This window comes from Bombus affinis, chromosome 17 (assembly GCF_024516045.1).
Source record: "Bombus affinis isolate iyBomAffi1 chromosome 17, iyBomAffi1.2, whole genome shotgun sequence".
NCBI classification, from domain to species: Eukaryota; Metazoa; Arthropoda; class Insecta; order Hymenoptera; family Apidae; genus Bombus; species Bombus affinis.
Genome location: NC_066360.1, coordinates 3,040,635 through 3,063,206, shown reverse-complemented (window position 1 = coordinate 3,063,206; position 22,572 = coordinate 3,040,635). Strand labels below are relative to the sequence as shown.

The following is a 22,572-nucleotide window of genomic DNA, read 5'->3' as shown; positions in this document are numbered from 1 at the left end:
TATTTCGAAACAAAAAGAAACAGAACTATTAAACAACCGAACGTCGGTTTAACTTCAGCGGCAAGATAAAAATTGCTGTTTCTAGTATCGAAACGCATCTGGAAATAGCAGATACGGGATATTGCTGGCATAAACCAGCGCGTGGCGATTCAGTCAACGCGCCAGACACGACATGCTGGGCAAAGATAAAAAAGCGCGGCAAACATCGCGACCTGCAGCTCCAATTGAGTCATTTGCCATATTTAACCTGGCACGTGCGCCTCTTGTCGACTACCTCGATCCGGATCGATCGATCGATCGATCGTAAACCGGATTAATAGCCTGCGTATCGACTGTATACGGAGAAACAATCGAGCATGCTTGACCTTCATTCAACAGGATTCTTAAGGAGCGATTCTCGTGTAGCAGCGATGAAAGCAAGCGATTCCTGTGAATTCATTTTAGAAGAACCACTGGTTACATGAACTTAGAGCTTCCCGCGGTATGAATAGATAATTTACAAGTAATTTTTTCTCATTTCCATTCTTCTAATTGTTTATTGTTATTATACGAGTCCCGTGATGTTGTTTCACAGCAATTTTATGAATTTCATTTGGACAAGCCGTATGATAAATGCTACTACAGCTTTTTAGTTTCTGAATATTTTGCAAAATATTAAGAGATAAAAATCGGAAAATTACGACAGCCATGTTCGCCTAAGTTCGCGAAGGTGAAGACCTTTGCCATTCCATGTGCAGAGATAGGACAAGACCAGAGTGAATTCTGTTAAAGAAATCGATAATTTCTAATCATTGGAGGCTATCGTAGATGACAAATCATGTTTCGTTGTTTGATCGAAGAATTCGTAGATCTAAACGTCGTCCTAAGGCTGTGCTAGGTTTCCCGGAGAAGTCTAGCGGCTTACTGACTGGTAAGACAGCAGAAGGCTAACAACAAGTCGCGATGATTTCACCTATTTGAATAGTTGGACATATTTATCGTGCGACGTGCGGCTACCTCTTCACCGTATCGATCAATCGAATCGGATTAATGACGCGTTTGCCAACGGAATACCTGACGACAGCCGAGTCTTATAGAATGACGGATAGCAGTCATTACGTCTATCGCGCTAAGAAATCTGGTGCTCGTAGAATCGTAATGATGGAAATATTTTTTATCTGTCGGTTCACATGCCTGACACGTTTGTCTCCTTAAATAGGATCATCACAGCCAGCCGATTGCTCATTACGCGTCTATAATTACGTTTCCACGTTTTAACGTAATAATCACGTTACGTACTCGCATAATATACTCGTTTCTCGCCGGTAAACAGAAGCCTGACAAACCGCGTCGTCGTTGCATAATACTCGCACAATATGCAAATAGCTTGTTTATAACGCCACGCCTCGCCACTCATTTCTCGTTTAAACGATCTTTCGCATCGGCAGTGGTTTTTATTTCTGAATCGAGAATCGTGATTTCCCATGTAAACGGTTGCTCGAGTTTGGAACTTTAACCTGCTTAATGTGGAAATATTTTTGACGTGGAATAACAGACACAAGCGGTATGCTTGCACAATAACATGATCTACGTTCAAGTATACTCGATAAATTTTTCAACTCGATTTTCTCGAAGACTAAATCTTCAATGAGCAGCTTTTGTTCCATCTTTTGTTCTTATTTTATACACGTCGGAGATGAAAGGACATCGGGGCCTTTCTTTTGCAATATTTGGCAAGGTCCCCGATGCTTTAGCCCAGACTTTTTACCATAGCTGTACTTAAATAATAAAATTGAGGTATAGTCGTTTATGATTTAATTCGAGATGAGTGCTCACGATTTATGACAGTGGGCTCGAAGTGACATAACAGGTCGCTGAACCTAGCCACGGTCACGGAAGGGACGTGTACCTAATAGAAGTATGTAGTATTTAAATAGCTCTCCTTAAGAACTGAAATTGACCTGAAAGGTACAGAGAGGTACGGAGAGGAGTATTCAAGGGCAGCTTCACTTGAACTGAGCTTCAGTCATGTAAATTCTACTTGTGCTGGGGACAAGTACGTTGAGACACAGCAGAATCGTGGATCGGTAGGTCGAGCTCGACTTAGGCTGTGGCAAAAATCGCGTTCGTCATCCCATTGGCCATGGATTCGTTTTCGAACCTAAATTCATTGTCATCAGCATCTCGATTATCTCATCACCGCTGTTACTTGTTAATAGTAATTACATTTGTATCAGTAAGATATCGTTTATGATACATAACAACATTCCGAATTCCGAAAATCCGAATCAAGCATAGAAAATAAATTCAAAATATACAAAACGGTCGCAAAACCAATCTGGACGTATGGAATACCACTATGGGGGACAACAGCAATGAGCCATATAAACAGAATAGGGGCAATGCGAGCTAAGATTCTTAGAACGATAGTAAACGCCTCATAGTCAGAAACGCCCCAAGTCAGAAACGATGACGTACGGAGGAACCTGGGAATCCCAACGGTCAAGGAAGCAATCAGCAGTTATGCGGAAAGATACAAGGCAAGAATAGCAACACACCCAAACCGGCCAGCTACGGTAACGTTCAACACATTAAATATAAACAGAAGGCTAAGAAGGAAGCACCCAGCAGACCTCACAAAGGATATAACCTAGCAACTAGCTACCTAACCTAGCAACTAGCTACCTAACCTACCTAACCTAGCAACTAGCTACCTAACCTACCTAACCTAGCAACTAGCTACCTAACCTACCTAACCTAGCAACTAGCTACCTAACCTACCTAACCTAGCAACTAGCTACCTAACCTACCTAACCTAGCAACTAGCTACCTAACCTACCTAACCTAGCAACTAGCTACCTAACCTACCTAACCTAGCAACTAGCTACCTAACCTAGCTACCTAACCTAGCCATCAACACATTGATATAACTACTAAAAAATTCGACCTAATGTCCAAATTGGACAAATTGTGAATATAAATAAATAAATAAATAAATAAATAAATAAAAAAACTTGCACAGTTGCACGTTGTTAAACTATGAATAGACGCCAGGAACGATAAATGCAAGACGTAAAGGTGATCCGCGCTCCTATCTAGTTTATATCGATTTCAGTATCCATCCATTGGCCTCGATAAAATGGTAATCGATTGTCGTAATAATTGTTACGTAATCCGCGGCAGAAGTAATAGCCGGCAACAGGTGAAATTCCGTAATCACGCGGAAGGACGTTGGCGCTTCCACCGGCTAAAAGGAATAACGACTGAATAGCTCCGCCAACGCCGACCTACTAACCACGTTTCCACGTGTTTTTCCTCCCTTTTTTCCCCCGCTCTTTCGATTACCGGAGAACCTGAAATATCAGTTTCGCACTTTGCGTTAACGAACATCCGCTACCTACAGCGTTTCCGCTTCGATATTTATTTACAGGCGATAGTTTGTTCAATTTCATCTTCGTCCATTCGTTTTTCTTTCTTTTCTTTTTCGTTTTTTAATTGTTTAGTTTCGATGTTTGTATCGTTGCGAATATCTTCGTTAGCAACGGACAGTATGGCGGATGGGATTTTGCCCGGAAGTCAGTGAAATTCGCAAGCGGAGAATTCTCCGTGAGATTTTGTCGCGCGTTAACGTCGATGATCCTTGGTGCTCGTTTATATTTACGAAAACTGGCGCGGTTTGGCCACAGTTGAAGCGACGATTGAAGTCCAACTTCCATACGATCCTACACCAGATCCTCCCGTCTTTCCCGTAATCCGCATCGCGATGACTCCACAGCGATGATTCACTGTGCCGTTTTATGCTAAACGTCCAACCCAAAATCAACGAACATCTACTTGCTAATTTACCAAATGTCCACCTGGACAAATTGTAAACTACAAATTAAACAATAATTAAAAAGAATCTACTTGCTGTATAATATTGGGCTGGCAATTAAGTGATTGCGGATTTTGTCATTAGCTGCTATTGACAACTCCGCGATCACTCGGTTCATCGACTCGGTATTCGATCTCCGCTACGACCATCGAACATACTGTCACGTCAGGCAAAATGGCAACCAGGTGTCCGCTCATCCTTACTGCGTACTCTCAATAGTCTCAAGGACCCATCATAAATCTCAGGAACTTTCTAAGGTCCTTCGGACCGAACAAACATTTGTTTATCGAGTCGTTTCTAAACGGCGGGAAGACACGGGAAAATTAGTTTTTCTATGATACTTCACTCCAGCAACTTTCTATCGGGGGCGGTTAAGACCCTTCCTAGTCCACCAAGCTTCTTTCATACAATCAGAAGCAACGTCCACTGCCCTCGTTTTCCTAACCAAAATCGTCATCAACAAATTCGATGGTCCTTGCGTTAGACACAGCATCGTCACTTTATCTTACTTATTCTTCATTGTTAGAATAGTCAACAAGTCATTACCGGGTTTCTACCCTTAAATCGATCACTCACTTAACTTATACATACGCATCAGTGTAATTATCTTCCTTACAAAGTTGATGGAGTAAACATTAACCCTTAGAATGTTATGGACGCATATATGCGTCCGGCGGAAGCTATCGGTGTGGACTAAGGACACATATATGCGTTTGTCAATTTTCCCGAACACCTACGCAGAAGTAATACCATTACGTTTGTGTGAGATAAATATAAATGCATTTCTTGGTAAACAAATGCCAATAATGCCTCGTTATAACAGTCGTCTACCTGTTCCGTGGACAGTCGCATCAAACTATCAAGAAGAAAATGTGTTGTTTGTGTGAAAAATAAGAGAAAGATGATTATGTATCGATACTTGTTTTGAAATTTTTCACACACAACTCAATTATTAACTTGCGTTACATTTACTAAATTTAGTATTCTAGCTTATACCCAAATTCTAGTTTATTGTAAATCTCAATGTTTATAATAAATAATACTAAAAAATAACGCTCTCGAACCATTTAATCTCGTGCAAAAGAATTACTATAACTTATTACGCTTTGAATAGTCAATCAATAGAGTTGAGTCTAGCGAAAAAGTACTCCGTCCACAGCATTCTAAGGGTTAATTTATACCTGTTAATTCACTGTTAATTCAAGCTGAATCGAACCAGCCCTATTATCGTAACAGAAATCGGGGGATCGATTATCTAATCGTAACGGGAATTTACGACTCCCGATCGCGAATGATCGAATAAACACACGCGCAGGTATCGAGTGCTTGCAGTTTTTAACAGCGAAACTGCGTTACGCCACAGAAACGTCGATAAAAGTAGGGTAAAGGGAGTCGGTGAATCACGTTTCTTCGGAGCGCGCGTGACCGAGTCGATCCGTCCGATTGACGAACGGCACACGGTGATAGATCGATGATCGCGCTTGACGAACGTGCATTGCAAGAAGCGAGTCGCGTGACGCGTGGAATATCCGCGATCAGGTCGGGGAATGCGCTTTGCGGCGTCGCTGCACGTGTAGAACGAAAGGGCAAGGGGGGAAAAAGAGAAGGAAACTGGACCTCGCGTGGTGGCTGTCACGTCGCTCGTTTACCATATTTAACGCGCCACGTGCCGCTCTTGCCGGCGACCTCGTCCGAGAATCGAGCTGTCGATCCCTCGATCAATCAGCGTGAAACAAATAGAGACGCACCGGAGACCGGTCTCTTCTTTTTTTCCTTTTTTCCAGGGAAAACCGAAAGAGCGAGAGAGCAAAGGCGATGTCGTTCGATCGCACTCGTTTGATTGATTTCTCCAACGATAGGAAGCTGCGGAGCTTGCACGGACGCGCTTCGACTTTTATTTTCATGTCCACGTTGTGTTTCTCTGATTTACGCGGTTTGACGCTGCTGAGTCCATTGTAACGCTTCGCCTTGTCTCTCAACCTCTTTTTGAGATCTGCAATTTCCTTTTGACATTTTTTAATAGCCTTCTAGACGCCTGATTTTCGCTGGGACAGGACTGTGAACGGTTAGAAACTCGAGAAGATGACAGGAGACAGTGGAAAAGCTGAAACAGCTTAAAGCTTCAATCTACGAGTTTGCATCTACCCTGGTTCGGTGGTTGAATTTCAGCAGCTAATTCACGGCTTTTTCAAGTTACACTGCGCAGCGTTAACGGGCTAATGAGTTGATAGAGTTTGGTGTTTCAATATTAGTGGAATAGTTTAGGTGTCGGGCGAAAAAGCGACATTTTTAACGATCGGCGCATACACTTTTTGCGATTGGTCTTGTTCAGCGAATCGACACTTTTAATGGAGAAGTCTATTAGGCTAATTGCAGCTTTTAAAGAGTTTGCTCGTTGCAATAGGATTAACATGTTTCACTTGGAAACGAGTAGGTTAATATCCTTCCCCGATAGAAAGCCACTTTAACAGTGTTTTATGTAACAAGTGGTTCTATTTTGCCAAAATACAACTGTCGTTAAAAATATAAGTAGAACTGGCGTGTAAATATTTCATGAAATTCAAGCAATTAAGAAGCCATTTAATCAAACCATTAGCCAGGATTTCGTTCTAACAGATCTCAGTAAATTCCAATAAACGTGAATGAATTAATAAAGAAAGAAGTTGGCGTAAAAATCGTGTAAAGACAACTGCTGCTCGAACCTGCACGTTACCTGAAGTTAATTTCAAGCGAAGATAAAAGAAAAGGTAGAAACACTTGTCGTAACGACATCGTGAACTTCAAATTTCCACGTAATTCGATATACCGACGAAAACAATCCGCATTGTCGCATGTTCATTGCCGAACCGGTTCAATTTATCGCCAATACAGCGATCCACGTGGCGTACGCTTTTCTTTGTCGTCGTAACTCACAATCCCAGCGTCATCAAGTTATCCGCCTCTCTCGTTCCGCGTTCAATTTGTCCAGATTCCCCGATTCGATAAACGACGATGAGAGAGAGAGAGAGAGAGAGAGAGAGAAAGCAAAAGAGAGAGAGAGAGAGAACAGGCAAAAGGAAAACAACATTCTCGTCTGCTGTTCTCGTTTTCTAACCGCGAATATACCTGTTGGTGTACACACAGGTCGCTGCACACAGTGAGATCGCAAAGAAAAGCGTGAGAGGCGCCAATTGAAAATCACAGGAAAAGGGGAAAAACGATGCAACGTGAATTTTAGCGAACTGTCATACTAAGCAATTTCCGAAAAATGCGCTGTTCGTCATCCAATTCCCGATCAACAGAGCACAACTTTCGCAAAATCTTGTCCCAGCGTAGAGCGATGCTCTTCGAACGACAAATTGCCTCGTTTTCCAGGCTGTGCGAGTAGCTCGTCTCAGTAGCGTGGATTAGCGAGTTGAGGCGCGATTCGGCTCATTCACTCGCGCTCATTGATCAAGGTGCACGATAAACCACGTGTCTGGCACACTGTACGGCGACCTTGCCGACGTACGTGCATACTTTTACGTGTGTACCATGCGCAAGCACGCGCTTTGTGTGCACAGACCGATGTATGCAACGGGGGGAAAGTAAATGTTTCGCCGCGTGTCTCTGAATGACAAGTGCGCTAAGTAGCTTGGAATTTGTGGCAAGTGTTGGTCCGCGGGACAAGAGCGCCGATCAGACGAGCTGTTTCAGGCGGCAGCTTCTTGCCGTTCCACGATCGAACAATTGAAACCGCAGAAAATCCACGAGCTTTCGGTCCTCCTCACGTTGCTTTTTGAAATTCCTGCGAGAGAACTGCGCGGTGGAAGTTTAGTGCGAGCTGCTACTCGAAGAAACGCGTCTGCGACTTGTTTCGTTAAGCGGATGTGCAGCCCCATAGATGTAAAGGAAGTAGGGCGAATTTAACATTTTTTTTCGCCCACGAGTATTTGCTGGAGGACGAAGATTTTTATGGCCAACTTCGGCCAACGTCTCAGCTCTCTGCTGGTATTTTTTTTTCTTACATAAAGTTGGCAAATAGGCGAGTGCTGGTCGCTCGCGATCGGTCGAAAAATTACTTGGAATCGCCCGATTCTTGCACCAATCAATCGGCAATGCGTGAGAATATATGGAACTTGGACAGGTAGAATTTTTCTAAACGGCCGATTTTTACACCGATCGAAGATTCGTACGCTTCGGAGTAGACGTTGCTAGTGATGGAAATTATGTTTTGATATTAAGCTGGCAATTTATTTTGACGTTCGTTTGTACGTTATACGTCTACTCGGTGGGGAATTCATGGAGGAAAGTTGTCAGAGTATTTTTACTTTCACGCCAGTTATCACGTGCTGTGATTATGCAAAGTTACAAAGCGTATCGTTTAAATATTTGCGATTAATTTATTTGCGCTTCGAACTTCTCGATATTGAAAACTCTTTATCATTTACTGTCATGAATTTTAAATATTTTGTAAAATAAAAGGTAAAATAATATGGAAGGGCGGAGGGACTGGAAAGTTTACTCGTCACTATCAATTTCGTTTAATCCCTAAATGAAAGTGATGAAACGAACGGGGCATTTATTTCGGTTTGCCATTTTGTTTTATTATTATTTTTAAATCAACCGAAGTATGTGTATAAATCTGTATAACTTATTAAAGTGATGCGCATTAAATGACAATTCATATTTCACCTGAAATGTTTCATGAAACTCGTCGATTAAAAAGCAATTTACGATTCTCAATACCATCTCTTCAATTAGACTACACACATTTCCATAAAATTAAATCCGTTTTTTAGCGTCTGAACAATGCTCGTATCTCCATTTTCATGGTTTTTCCTCCCCTTCTCTTTCCTCTTTTTTCTTCTCTTTTTTCTTTTTTTTTTTTTTTATCAAAACATTCGCCGTGAATTGTTTCAAATAATGTCAAACACGCCATACAGAACGGTACGGGATTATCTTTATGCTTTGGAAATTATTTTCCATTCGACCAATTTCAAACATTTAAACGACAATAAATAACGATCGTTACATTAAATAATTGCTTTTAATATGTGCACTGATATAATATGCCATAAATTTAATCTCATATCTCTGATATCATTAGGGAAATTTGATAAAGTAGGTGTACTATTACTTTTAATTGCTGGCCTGTATCTCGAAATTAACTTGCGCTGGTCAGGACGCGGCATATTCCTGGCACTGTGATTTTACTCCGCAAGATGAATTTCACCACGTGCGATGATCGATTGTCCTCCTTCATCGACGTATTACAAATTACAATTCCGCCAAGACAATTGAAAATTACGATACGATGCCTGGTGGATGGGAATTTTCTCTCGTTAAATAATTTAATATCACTTTCCTCAAACATTTTGCATTCGCGGAGAAAATATGCGAACGAAAAGTTCGAAATAAAAATTAGTTGGTGAAATGTCCCGTCGAGATGTCGCGTTAAAATAACAGTGAAATGATCGTGTAACGTTTGCACGTTTTATAACCCAGTTTCAATTGGAAGCTTGTAATTGTAAAAATGCAACGAGGATGATAAATCAAGCAATGGAATTCCTTTGAATTTCATAAAAATACATTGAACTTGATAGACGCAATAGGAGGACGAATTACTCCAAATTTGATATTTCCCTCGTGACGTTTTATTTCGCAATTATTATATAAACAGACGTGCTTAATAAGAAAAACGCCCGGTTATATTTTATCGCAACATTTTTTCCACCCCCATTGTTATTATAATGAATATATTATAATTAAATTACTATTATTAAACGTAATTGCGTGTTATTATTATAATGCTAGGAGTAGATAAAATAAATTCTCCTGTAAAAAATGGTTGCATGCAGAAAGAGCATTTAGCCGTAGCTTTATTCTGCCTGATATCCTAACATTATAATGTCACGTGCACTAAACAAATGAAACTAAAAATTAAATCCTACATTCTGTCATTCGTAAAGAGTTCACAAATCGTGGTTGGCGAAAAAGTTTATTTAAAACAACGCCTACCTTCATATGATCATATTTCTTCCCTATGCTCGTCTCCAACATTATTTTCCTCCAGTCGGTTTCGTTACGTTCACGCCCCGTCCCTTTAACACGTTCACTGGCACGCGTGTTTTCGAAGAAATCTCCGCGAGGCCACGCGTGCAGTATCATCCACCTTTTTACCCTCCTTCCACCCTCTAAACGCTCGACCAATCCATAACTCCGTCCGCCAAGCGAGCCAATAATTAACCCGCTAAGAATCGTCGGTCTAATTTCCACCCCAAAGTCGCGCCACGCGTTTTACTTTTCCCACAGAATCATCGTTCACCTGTTCTGCATACGCGCACGCACACGCAGCGACGTGGACGCAGAGCAAACAGGTGAGCGAATTCAGCTGCACACGGGTCGGCGCATAGCTGCATAAATACGCGCAAATACGAGCAATAATAGATGAAGAGCAGCGTGTACGGGCGGCCAGGTTGAATTTTAAAGAGAACCGCGTCATCTTCGTCCGCTGTTCGTAACCGCGTTATCAGCGTGTTTGCCGTTGCGTAGTCAACGTTGCGTACAAAGGCAGCAAAGGCCTGGCTACGTGTGTGCATGGCCGGATTATTATGTAGAGCGTCGTCCCCTAACACGCGTTCCCTCGTGTGCACATAAATACAGCTATAGACACAGGTGTGCGGCCAATAGCGCGAGTGTGACAGCCTGTAGTTAGCTCGAGGAATCTCGGTGCTCGTCAACGTCGCCGTTTGTCATCGTCGTATTCCTCCCTCGCCCTTTTCTCTTCTGGTTTCCCTATTTTCCAATTTCTCTCTCTGTCTTCTCAGCCACTGTCTCTGTTTCCCGGGCGAGAAGCAACCACAGGCGATAACCGTGCGTAGCAGCTTCTGTCCCGCGTTGTTGTCCGCGGTCAGCATGGCAATTATTTTTTCAAAACGGATTTCTCGGGGTCTGCGGGGTCGATTCTTTCATCTGTGTTCTACTGGGACTTACGCGGCCCTCGGAGCTCGGCCGTTTTCACTTTGTTTCGACGCTCGCGAAGGTATAATACCGCGGAACTCTGGACGAAAGCTATCGATAAAAATACGTGGGACAACTGGAAACTCCGTAACTGGAAAACCTTCCTAAGATCGCGAACTTCGTTCTCTTCTGCTCCGCTGCGAAACGCCGTAGAGATCGGAGGAAGACTCAGTTCAATTTGAACCATTTGCCACGCGGCCAGACTGCAATTTCGAATGGCCAGGCGACTCGTAGGAGTCGAAGTTCAGCTTTGTAAGTCTACTGACTCTGCATCTTCAAACGTATCAGGTCGTCCGAAAAGTTTCTTTCGCTTCGAGCAAACAATAGAAGCATAATGTATTTTGTTTTATATTATGCCGTCGGATTACACCGCCACATTTCACAGACTTGGTCTCACCTTCGTACGAAGGTACATTGTTGTAAAAATCGCGTAATTGCCATCGTCTTCAACTTCCGTATTTGCTTGTGTCGCATAGAACGAGTTGCAAGAGCGAGCCTTAAACCGAATGTATCTGTACGAAGCTTCCGTACGTCGAGTTCCCGTTCGCTAAAGCCCTTTAACAGAAAGCTCGATAGCTCGAAGATTTTATACTCTCCTCGCCTGTGCTTTCCATTTTCCCCGATTTCCCGTCCACCGCAAATGTCTCTCTTTGAAATTTCGTAATTTGCTCCGTCGAAAAGAAAATGTAAAAGAACGTCCGTGTCGAAGGTCAGTGGAGCGGCCGTCGTAGGACGCGAGCCGCGTCGCCTTTGTGCCAGGTACACGGTTTGTTTTCATTTCCAAAGAGCAATTAGTCGTAAATCGCACAGTATAAACACAGGTACGTGTCGTTCAAAGTCGTGAAAATTCCACGCGATCGTCCTACTCGTTCGTCTGTAGGGTACGAGCCAGTCGAGTTTCTCCTTCGGTTTCGGTAACACGTTCTCGCAGTCGCGTGACGAATATTCGTCGCGAAATTTCTTCTAAACGATACGTTGCGCTACTTTATCTTCGCATTGGCTGTCTTACGAATTCCGTGCCTTGCGTTTCAACAGCTGCGGCCCACGGACGAGCATCCCTGCTGCTTCTTAACCTGCGCTGGAGACGAGCCTCGGTTGGTAAGTAATTAACATTTATAATTAATATCGCGTTAATTCACGTGGAGTACGTCGTAGAACGAAACTGCGTTTGTCTGTTCTGTGGACGAATGCGCGACAAACATAGTAGATCCTCGTACAACGCGATTAATTCGCATAGGAATTCGCGTTACAGGAAATTGCGTTGTACGGGAATTTTTTGCCCATGACGTGCGAAATCTGAAATAACGCGTTTGCAACGATCGCTACTATGCAAACTTTTCTTTCCTATGTTTCATCGAATAGTATTTTAGAAATAAATGGCGTACATACTTTAGTTGATTAAAATAGAAACTTATTTTTAATGCTTTAATGCGAAAGATCTTTTATTTATTTATTTATTTCATTGAAATTTAGTAACAATGTAATTATACAGATTTGTCGTTTGAATTTGTTCAAATTGGAAAATACTTTTACGATCTTTATTATTGCAACGTGTTCCTTTTGCTCGAAGCAAATATTTATTTCCAATCGTTTGAACGAATCTATTCTATGAATATTATTTTATTTATTATATGAAATTATCTATTTTATGAAAACAATATCTTTGTCGAGTTATAGAAACTGCGCTGTACAGCAGCCACTGTATCTAAACTGATTCTGTCCATTTATCGATTATATTTTTCGTTTATTTTTCGATGATAATAGAAGTTCGTTGTTACTCAAAGTGGAAATTCCAAGGTGTCTATATTTATGGTGTTTCTTAAATTTTATCGGTAGTAGTAGGTTGTCCGATAAGTTTCTTTCGTTTTATAAGGAAACAATTGACGCACATTGTTTTTAGTTTTATATTAGTTCATTGAATTATGCAGGAAAATAATAATAGAAATAGGAGGAAAATGGATGATACCTAACTCAATAAAGTAATATAAAATAGAAATTATTGTCTTACAAAACGAAAAATTCCAAAGAAATTCCAAGGTGTCTATATTTATGGTGTTTATTAAATTCTATCGATAGTAGTAGGTTGTCCGATAAGTTTCTTTCGTTTTACAAGGAAACAATTGACGCACATTGTTTTTAGTTTTCTATTAGTTCATTGAATTATGCAGGAAAATAATAATAGAAATAGGAGGAAAATGGATGATACCTAACTCAATAAAGTAATATAAAATAGAAATTATTGTCTTACAAAACGAAAAATTCCAAAGAAATTCCAAGGTGTCTATACTTATGGTGTTTCTTAAATTCTATCGATAGTAGTAGGTTGTCCGATAAGTTTCTTTCGTTTTATAAGGAAACAATAGAAGCACATTGTTTTTAGTTTTATATTAGTTCATTGAATTATGCAGGAAAATAATAATAGAAATAGGAGGAAAATGGATGATACCTAACTCAATAAAGTAATATAAAATAGAAATTATTGTCTTACAAAACGAAAAATTCCAAAGAAATTCCAAGGTGTCTATACTTATGGTGTTTCTTAAATTCTATCGATAGTAGTAGGTTGTCCGATAAGTTTCTTTCGTTTTATAAGGAAACAATAGAAGCACATTGTTTTTAGTTTTCTATTAGTTCATTGAATTATGCAGGAAAATAATAATAGAAATAGGAGGAAAATGGATGATACCTAACTCAATAAAGTAATATAAAATAGAAATTATTGTCTTACAAAACGAAAAATTCCAAAGAAATTCCAAGGTGTCTATATTTATGGTGTTTATTAAATTCTATCGATAGTAGTAGGTTGTCCGATAAGTTTCTTTCGTTTTATAAAGAAACAATAGAAGCACATTGTTTTTAGTTTTATATTAGTTCATTGAATTATGCAGGAAAATAATACCTAATTCAGTAAAATAATATAAAACAGAAATAATTGTTCATCTATTATCGTCTTATAAAACGAAAAATTCCAAAGAAATTCCAAGGTGTCTATATTTATGGTGTTTATTAAATTCTATCGATAGTAGTAGGTTGTCCGATAAGTTTCTTTCGTTTTACAAGGAAACAATAGAAGCACATTGTCTTTAGTTTTCTATTAGTTCATTGAATTATGTAGGAAAATAATAATAGAAATAGAAGGAAAATGGGTGATACCTAATTCAATAAAGTAATATAAAAGAGAAATTATTGTCTTAGAAAGCGAAAGAAACTTTTCAGACAACTTAATATTCTCGAGTTCTGTATCGAGCGTTATAGAAACTTATAGAAAATGGAAACGAGAGTTTTCACAATACGATTAGTCGAGTTTACGGCTGTTTCTCGTATTTGCTCGGTCGCCACTGTCACTGAATTCAATCAACGGTCCGTTTAATCGGCGAACTAAAATTTTGTTGCAGCGAATACAGTTCAGATAAGTGGAGTTCTATAGTAGATTTTTAGAATTCATTTAGAGCGACAATTTTTGCCGAATACCGCGAGCTAAAGTTACGTTTCGATTAGCAAAATTCGTGATAAATTTTTGCGTTTGAAGATCACAGGAGGAAAACATGACGAGCACGTTCGCGTTCATTTACCGTTTTCCATTCGAAGATGCCAGTGTTTTCTCGATTTCTAATTAAAACCGGAGATTAAGTAAAAAGCATAATTGTTAAGACAAGCAGCGTTTCAATGTTATTTAATACGAGAAATATTGTAACAATTTTAAAGCGAATGAAGAATCGCGTTTACCTTCGAAATGAAATAAAAAGACAATTTTTATATCGTACGATTGATCGACGAGCTATTATTGTATTTTAAAACTATTTTGCTTAAAAAGAAAAATATAGAAAACGTGACTTTTCATGTTCTCCAGCTTTTTATTGACTGCGAGATATCTCGTCGTAAAAATCCATCGTTTGATATAACACGCGATTAATGTCAATACTTGCCGTATGCAAATGATGATAGAAATTTAATAACTCGATTCTAATGGTAGAGAATGACGTCAGATTTTCTGGCGAAGAGTACTCGTTAATATTTCAATTCCAAATACTGATATTTATTATTCAGGAAGGCAAAGCACGTGCGGTTTTAAGATTATAATCGATTCACTCTTTTCGATGGATCGATCGATAAATAAATTAGATGCTTGAACAAATCATTATCGTCACGGTGGTGGCGATTAAAAATCATTTTGCATGATATAATGTGATTTCAAATGGATAATTTTGTAGGCAAATGTTTCTACAGGGTTGTAGATTATTTTTAGAAGATTTACAGAATTGTTGAAAAATTCTGTTAGTATATCTAAATAATAATGTATTTTCTCAAGTTCATTATTCTAAAAATTAATTTATATGTTTGATATTTACGTACAATGTTAATATTTAGCCTATACATTCAATATTCATATACAATTAATATATAAATTATATATTTAATATTTGTATAGAATATTAACATACAATAAATTATGTATTCAATATTTATAGCTTAAAATTTGTTAAGACTTTTAGCAGAAGTATAATCATTTGCCTAATGGCACGGGTAGATATCAAAAATTTCTTTATATTTTTTTTACTATACCAAGGCTATAACAAAAGGTAGGAAAAAGTAAGAAGAAGCAACAGCAAGATTCGTCTCGTTTAGGATTTAATTTTCATTTTTGCATTAGTATAGAATTGGAGAATTATTTTCATGTTATAAATAATTAACTACCTGTATGTATACTCGAAAATTGCACCCTCATTTATGATTATTAGAACACGAATATTAGGAAATTAATGAAGCTTAAAGAGTTACTTTGAAATCTCGCCTAGGCTGCAAGAAACTCGTACGTTTAACACGATAATAAAAATTTGAGCAAAAATTTAGGCGAACAACCTGAACGCAAATTCCTCCCAGTCTCTAAATATTTCAATAAACATTTTATTTCGGATATTTTGTTTTAGTTAGCTCGGTAGCTTGATTAGATCATTAATTAATGACTAGCAGAGTTTCTGAATTGTCGAGTATTCAATTTTATTTTGTACCTTACGTTTCACACAGTGAAGCTTTTGGCGATCAGTGAGTAAGGTCAGTAAGTAATCAATAAATTGATATAAAACTAAAACGTCTTTGGAAAATAATATTCGTTTAGTAAATAATTTTACTTATTGAACAAATGATCTTGTGAAACTATAAATATTATTTGAATTTGAATGTTTCGAGGACTCGTTGACCGGCGATGAAAAGAATTTCGTATTTTACGAAACGATGCAAACCCATTACGTAGTTCCCTTAAGAATGTGGTAGTAAGTGGCAATGGAGAGTTTCTTATTTGATAGAATAATTGAAGCAGATTTATCCACGCACATGCTGAACCACGACTGGGGCACATGATACTCGCAGCCTAATTTAGAAAACTGATCGCGTAACATAGAAATGCAGCGTGAATTGTTCCCATAACTGTGCCATTGATTTTCACGCAATTAAACAAAAATTCAAAAATGCGCACAACACGCGAAAATATATGAAATATGCCAAATATCTCGCATTCTAACACCATCTATCAAGCAAGAAATTTTCCATCAAGATTCTCTACCTTTACGTCCAATTACATTCGGAGGAATAGGAATTTGCATAAAAATCCGCAACGTAGCGTATCTCACGTAAACAGCATTCTCAAGCAAAAGGAAATTTTATTTCCGAGCGATACTCGCAGTGGCCTTTTTTCGCTGACGCTTTTCCATTAAAATCGAAAACGATCGTCCCGAGGACAACAATGCCAGCTCGATAATCGCGCGTTCCAAGGAACCAGCAGATTGCGCAACGCTTACGAACGAGAATGGAAATACCGCGGTGTCCAGGATAAACCAAACTCTTGTTACAAGAAGAGCAACAAGCTAAGCTTCTTGATCCGGGACCAACCACGTAACAGCGTTACACAGGGAGCGGAGTAAACGCAAGAGGACAGCAGACGTGGTGAAATAGTTGATGGACTATACAGCACATAGCGTGATACAGGTGCATGAGACACGTGTTCTTGTGCGGCTCGACAAGATCGTCGGATTCCTGGCGAGAAAGCGAAACGCGACGACCACGACAATACGCCTCGTTGGTCGTATCGAACGAACTGTGCTTTACATCTGCCACGCTACTTCTATCCACTTTGTCACGCGCCAAGTATCACGATTTTCATATACAACGTGCGAAATTCGTTTGAGATTCATTTGGGCCGCGTAAGACGTTTCGTATGGGCGGGAAAATTGTTTTCTCGAGGTAAATGGCCGTGCGCCAAGACACACAGAGGCCGTTGTTCCTATCGATATCCGGTCGAATGGTTGCGAGAAAAGCGATTTCGAGCTGGATCACGACGATAGGAATTGCCGGCGGTTGGGTAACGCTGGTTTTCTTAGACCCGGCGTTCGGTATGGCGTTACGCAAGCTTTTTGAAAAAGCTCGGCGCGCGTTTGCGAGTCCATGAAACTCGTTACGCAAGAGCCAGGATCACCAGTTACTTTCTCGACGATCGTTGCACCGTTCACCTGGCACCGTACACACTTGGCTTGGCCAGCGCAAGCACATGTTGCAGACGATGCTTGAACAACGACGCTGCTACTCGAAATTTCCTTATTTAACGTACTCGCCGTTGTCTAAGAAAGAATTACGCAAATGACTGTCATTCGGCCGTCGTTTCAACCTTGTTACGTCTGCCGGCTTATTTTTTACCGCTTCGTTTATGGTAATCCCGTGTTTTTATCGTCGCCAGGCTTTCTAAGTTTCAAGAAAATGTCAAGACTCGCTGTTAACTTGGAAATATAGCAGAGCCTTCCATAATTAGTGGAACTAGCAGGGGACAAGAACGTTCGGATAATGGAACGACCTCTTTTCTTATGTTAAATCCCATTCGTTTGAGGGCAGATCCTCGCCTACCAACGATAAAAGCAACAGACGTTTGGGAATTTTTCCTTTTTCTTTTTAAATAACTATAATACTAATAAGCCTAATAAATAAAAATTTAAGCATCTAACAAATTGGTTATGTGCTAGAAAAATTTGTAAATCGTAAAGTACAAGTTAAATGATAATAATTAAAAAATTGCTTACGTGGCAGGCACTTTTTCTTCAAGTACAAACGTTATTTTGCTTTTTTCTATCGTTTATTTTTCTCCTGGTTCTTTGTTATACGAGTCTGGTGATCACCTTTGACCATGTAAACATTTTGACGAGTTTCTTTTAGGCTGCCTATTGTTTACAACTTTTTTCACAGCGTAAGTAGACCGTCCTGAAGAACGTTCTCGTTTCCTTTGTCTCCTCTCGTCGTTTATTCTTTTACTTTCTGTTTCGATGATCCTCGAGTATCGATCATTGCTATAAATTACTATAGTAGCTATAAATAGCATCGCGCCTAATCTTTGCTTCTTGCCATTGTCATCTGAATATGCTCGATATGCCCGGCGGTACAAAGGGATAAGCGATTTCTGTGGAAAAAATATGACAGGAACGCGGCGGCAAGGTTCATTTCCATGCTGCTTTGTTTCAAACAAATTCACGTGGAATGTGCGTAGGGCGCGAGCGCACTTTATTAAATTCGGTTCAGCGAGTATCGCTGCAACGTAGAAAAATAACGAGTCGTATTGTTAAAAAGTATTTTTTCCCCCCCGATGGACATATCAAATATTGTTTGGCAATTAATAGAAAAAAAGCAATTGCGTTAACCGTTTAAATGAGGAGATAAAATAAATTTTCTTCCTGTCTCTGTCCACGGATATAAAATAAAAATGCGCAAAGTATTTCTACGAAACAGCGAACGTAATATTTTCGCGTACCCGCGCACTCGCCATTGGCCGTGTATTTTTCAAATTAATTTCCTTCCGGTGGCGTTAGCTTATTTTATATTTATTTCTTCGTACGAAAGTAATCATTTTTCAGCTGTCGCTTTTCTTCTTTTCCTTTATTTTTCTTTTTCTCTCCTCTTCCTCTCTTCAACCACGCGTGTAATATCTGTTTTATATTTATTCGAAAGCGCGCAATATTTTGGATCAACACGTAGCACGCACCGATATCACACCCAATGAACATGATCGAAAAATCATAATGTATCGCGAAGCTTTTTGAGTAGAATAACGATCGGAGCGTAAACTTGTATAAAAATAACGCTGGAAATATTATTTCATGCGTATTGTTTTTCTCTATTGTCCGTGGCAACGTGGCTTTTCGAAAATATCGAATGGTACGCTCGGCTCGCAGCTGGTTCGGCGAATTTTTATTTCACGCTAACAAACTTCCATTCGGTTTAGAGGGAATTATCTGAATTAGAAGGTAGAAGTAATAGAAAATTAGCGATCGTCGTATGAAATAACAGGGCCACTGTATCGAAAATTCGAACGATCCTTTCCATCTTTTTCCCCGCGTTTCAATTTCCAGCCGTACGAAAACATCGCTCAGTGTATTTGAGTTTATCGTTCCCCGCTTTTTTTTTTTTTCTTCCTTTTTTCCAATTCGATCCTGGCCATTGTTGGGGTGAATTTTCAAAGCGAAGCTCGCGCCATTTGAAAATTGATAGAAATTCCACGCGGATGCGTGTACTCTGCATAAATAAATCGACTTTTCCGACTAATTAAGGACACGATTTCCAACGATGTTAGCCCAAGTCGTGCGGGAAATCTCGCGCGAAGAGCCAACGAATTTGTTAAACTAATAATGAAATTAATTTGATATATCTAGAAAGAGAAAGACCGACATTAACGCGTTAATTAACGATATTTAAGCTGCCGGATTAAGAAAAGCAAGAGTTGGAGTATTAACCTCGATGTTAATGGATGAAACTTGAGGCGGAAATTAACGAAGCTTCATATGCTAAAAATATTAACGTAGAAACGAATAAATTCATTTTCTGTAGCTTGGTCGAATGATAAGAGACAAGTTTTTATTCGAACAACGGGGACGAACGAGTAAATATTTAATTACTCGAATATGATTTAATTGTTGGAATAATTATTTAATTATTGGATTGTTTATCGTTCGAAAATACGTACACGAAAACATGGTGAAAAACGTAGGAGCTGGATAAAATACAATAGGATTCGGTATTGGTAGAGGTTAAATGAAATTCGCAACACTTGCGTTATTTACAATTATACGCACAATACATCCGCTTTGTAGAATCGTTGCTGTCAGCGCTTAATTTATAATTCCGGTGAACAAATAATTCCCTCTCGATAACAAGCGTCAGTCATTTTATCAAACCATTACAATAATATATAACGCGGTAATTTATATAACAATGTCGTGCACCTTACAATGCGCAAATAGAACAATAGATAAAAGGACGTATTCATTTTACAACGGTATTTTTATATTTGTAATTGGTGGAAAAATTTGCATAGAAATTTCGAGTTTGATAGACGCGCCACGTGGTTCGGTAGAAAATATTTTTTCGCAAATGCAACAAGCTCCGTGAAGGGTTCACGAAGCCATTGTTTCTCCAGGTTCACTGCGATCATTTTTATTTCTTATATTAGAAAATGTTCCTTTCGCGATATTTTTCGTTTTAGATCATTTCATCGAATTACGTTCCATCCATTTTATTCTATCAAACTAAAGGCCACAACGTTGCACGGATTAGGTTCCATGTTCGTATAAAGATGCGTCGTTGTAAAAGACGAGGTTATTAGAGAGAGGAACGCGTGGATAAATTGTAAAGGTAGAAAATATATTTTAATACAGAAGCGTAATTACAAGTAGCGATATCATTTGAGCCTGAAACTATAACTGAAAGCCAATGTCGCCTGTCTACTGTTTACGGTCTGCTTTGTTTATGGTCTTTTGTCTATACGCTTTGTCTGTGGCTTCGGTGCTTGAGAAAACTAAAAACACCAGATGTGGAGTTTTCTTAGAAGTGGTGACCGAGGAAAGACACCTTTCGGGCGACCTAATATTTTTCTGCACAACCTGTTATTAGTATGTTTATTTGCATATCAACGCGTTACTATTATTATCATATTTTTCCATATCGTCGATTGTCATCGATCAACGCGGAAAAATGCACAGGCTGCGCGTAATACGTTTACATGTGAGACTTCCAACGTAAATTTATAATGTTACACATTTCATATTAATTTCCCCGATCGTATATAAATTATATCAGCGAATATAGCAAGTTGTTTAGACGTATTCGTGGAAAATATATGTCTCGATAAAAATCCATACAGCAGACAATTGAATGACGCGGGCTCGGTAAGACGCGTGTTCCTTAGACATCGGCGAGCAACGATAAAACGTGACAATAAAATCGTTATCACTGATAGAGAGAGACAAAGAAAAATAGTATCCGGTGAATTGGCGATGAAATTTCCACAATATGACTGTAACATTGGATACGTTTAATGGAGAAATCGATCCGCCGTGTAAACCACTTTTCTCCGCCGCATTCTTTCGGCCCAAAGATTCTCACGCTTCGATATTCGTCCCATTATATTCCTTCCATTATATTTTAACATGGCGACTTTCCTTTGGCGCGCTTCGCGACAGAAATCGTCCGGTTTCCGCTTCTCGGAGCTGCAGCTTCTTTCAGCTCGTCGTCGTCGTCCTCGTGCTTTGCACGCTCGTCTGCCTCGACGTCGCGATTCTGATTGGACATAACGGTGCCGTTTATCCGTCTTTCGACGTAACGAGGTAGCGCTGCGACGCCGATTCGAGCTCGCTGACGCAGATCCGACGCCCACGCGGAGCAAATTCCCTCGCTCTTCTACGCCTTCACGGCTAACCTTTGCCGGCCACGTTTCCCTGCTGCACGGCTATCCGCTTCGTTTTCGTTCTGCGTTTATCCGGCACCGGTGTGTAAAAATATTGCTGATTTCACTGTGACGAGAAAGCGGCGAAAGAAGCAGCACGCTGCAAGCATAGGCGACCGTGTAAATCCAGTAACAGGTGTTAACTTGTAAATCCGACGATCCGACGATGTTTATACGATTTCTTATTTTTGCCGGGCCAAGTAAAAAGGCAGAGAAGCTCCACGCTCATTTGTTTCATTCGTTAAGCGTCACTTTATCCGCGTGCTTTACGCATTTCCGTATATTTTATCTTATTCTTCTCTGTGTATTTACACGGCTCCGATTCTGTCCATTTCCCTCTGTTCTGCGCAATTTTATCGCGTTTTTTTTTTTTAATTATCGTTAAACAATGCGGGAACTCGATCGGCGACTGACGGTTTAGAAAACGTATACCTTTCCACTTAGAAAGATAACGCAGCTGTTAATCGTACACGCGCCATTGAACTTCAAAAAAAGAAATGAAAACGCGTTCTTCTCTTTCTCCTTTGATTTTCTTCCTGTAGCCGCGGTTGTAATATGAAAAACAGTTGCTCATTTTTGTTAGAGTTACCCAAACCATTGGCAAAGAATCTTTTGTAATGCAGCAAGTTGGAGGACGCGCTCGCAATGATCGAATTCGGATGGAACAAAAGAGACGGTACATTTGCAATAGATTTAAAGCAGGATTTTGTTGTCTGATTTAATAACGCATCAGTGGTATTGGTTTGGCCATATGTGATAAATGCTGAAATCGCAGGGGCTTACCAGCGACTTGTTTTGTTTCGTACAGGAATTAACGTTGCGCGAATTATTCTTCCGATATACATACAATTAATTCGATGGTAAAATTAGCTGTTGTGCGCCGAGGATGTTTGATACGATCGCGGCGTCGTTTGCTCCGTTAGATCTATTTACAATTTAAACCGCCATCGTTCTCCGATGAAGCGTTTTCTTAGAGAAATTCGCG

At 39.6% G+C, this 22,572-nt stretch overlaps 1 protein-coding gene and 1 long non-coding RNA gene across 10 annotated transcripts in view; both read left to right on the top strand.

The window, feature by feature from the left end:
• The window catches only part of LOC126926236 (uncharacterized), a 420,584-nt gene that overhangs the window by 123,579 nt on the left and 274,433 nt on the right, over positions 1 to 22,572 (top strand). For 4 of the 8 annotated variants that reach the window (XM_050742483.1, XM_050742493.1, XM_050742491.1 and 1 more), the window contains exon 1: positions 11,662 to 11,932. The exons of 1 other annotated variant lie outside the window; for it this stretch is intronic. Coding sequence is in view for 2 of the 7 variants with exons in the window: in XM_050742482.1 (XP_050598439.1) it covers positions 11,870 to 11,932 (63 nt within the window). In the remaining 5 variants the exon portion in view is untranslated. Of the gene's footprint in view, positions 1 to 11,551; positions 11,594 to 11,661; positions 11,933 to 22,572 lie in introns of those variants that run through there. 3 more of the 8 variants (XM_050742482.1, XM_050742480.1, XM_050742496.1) reach the window with 2 other exon arrangements.
• On the top strand, positions 11,939 to 13,883 carry LOC126926253 (uncharacterized). Of its 2 annotated transcripts, none has more exons than XR_007714443.1 (3): positions 11,939 to 12,631; positions 13,112 to 13,396; positions 13,637 to 13,883. It is a non-coding gene; the product is annotated as an uncharacterized LOC126926253 (long non-coding RNA). The 2 variants fall into 2 exon arrangements; XR_007714442.1 differs by having other exon boundaries at positions 11,939 to 12,676; positions 13,157 to 13,396.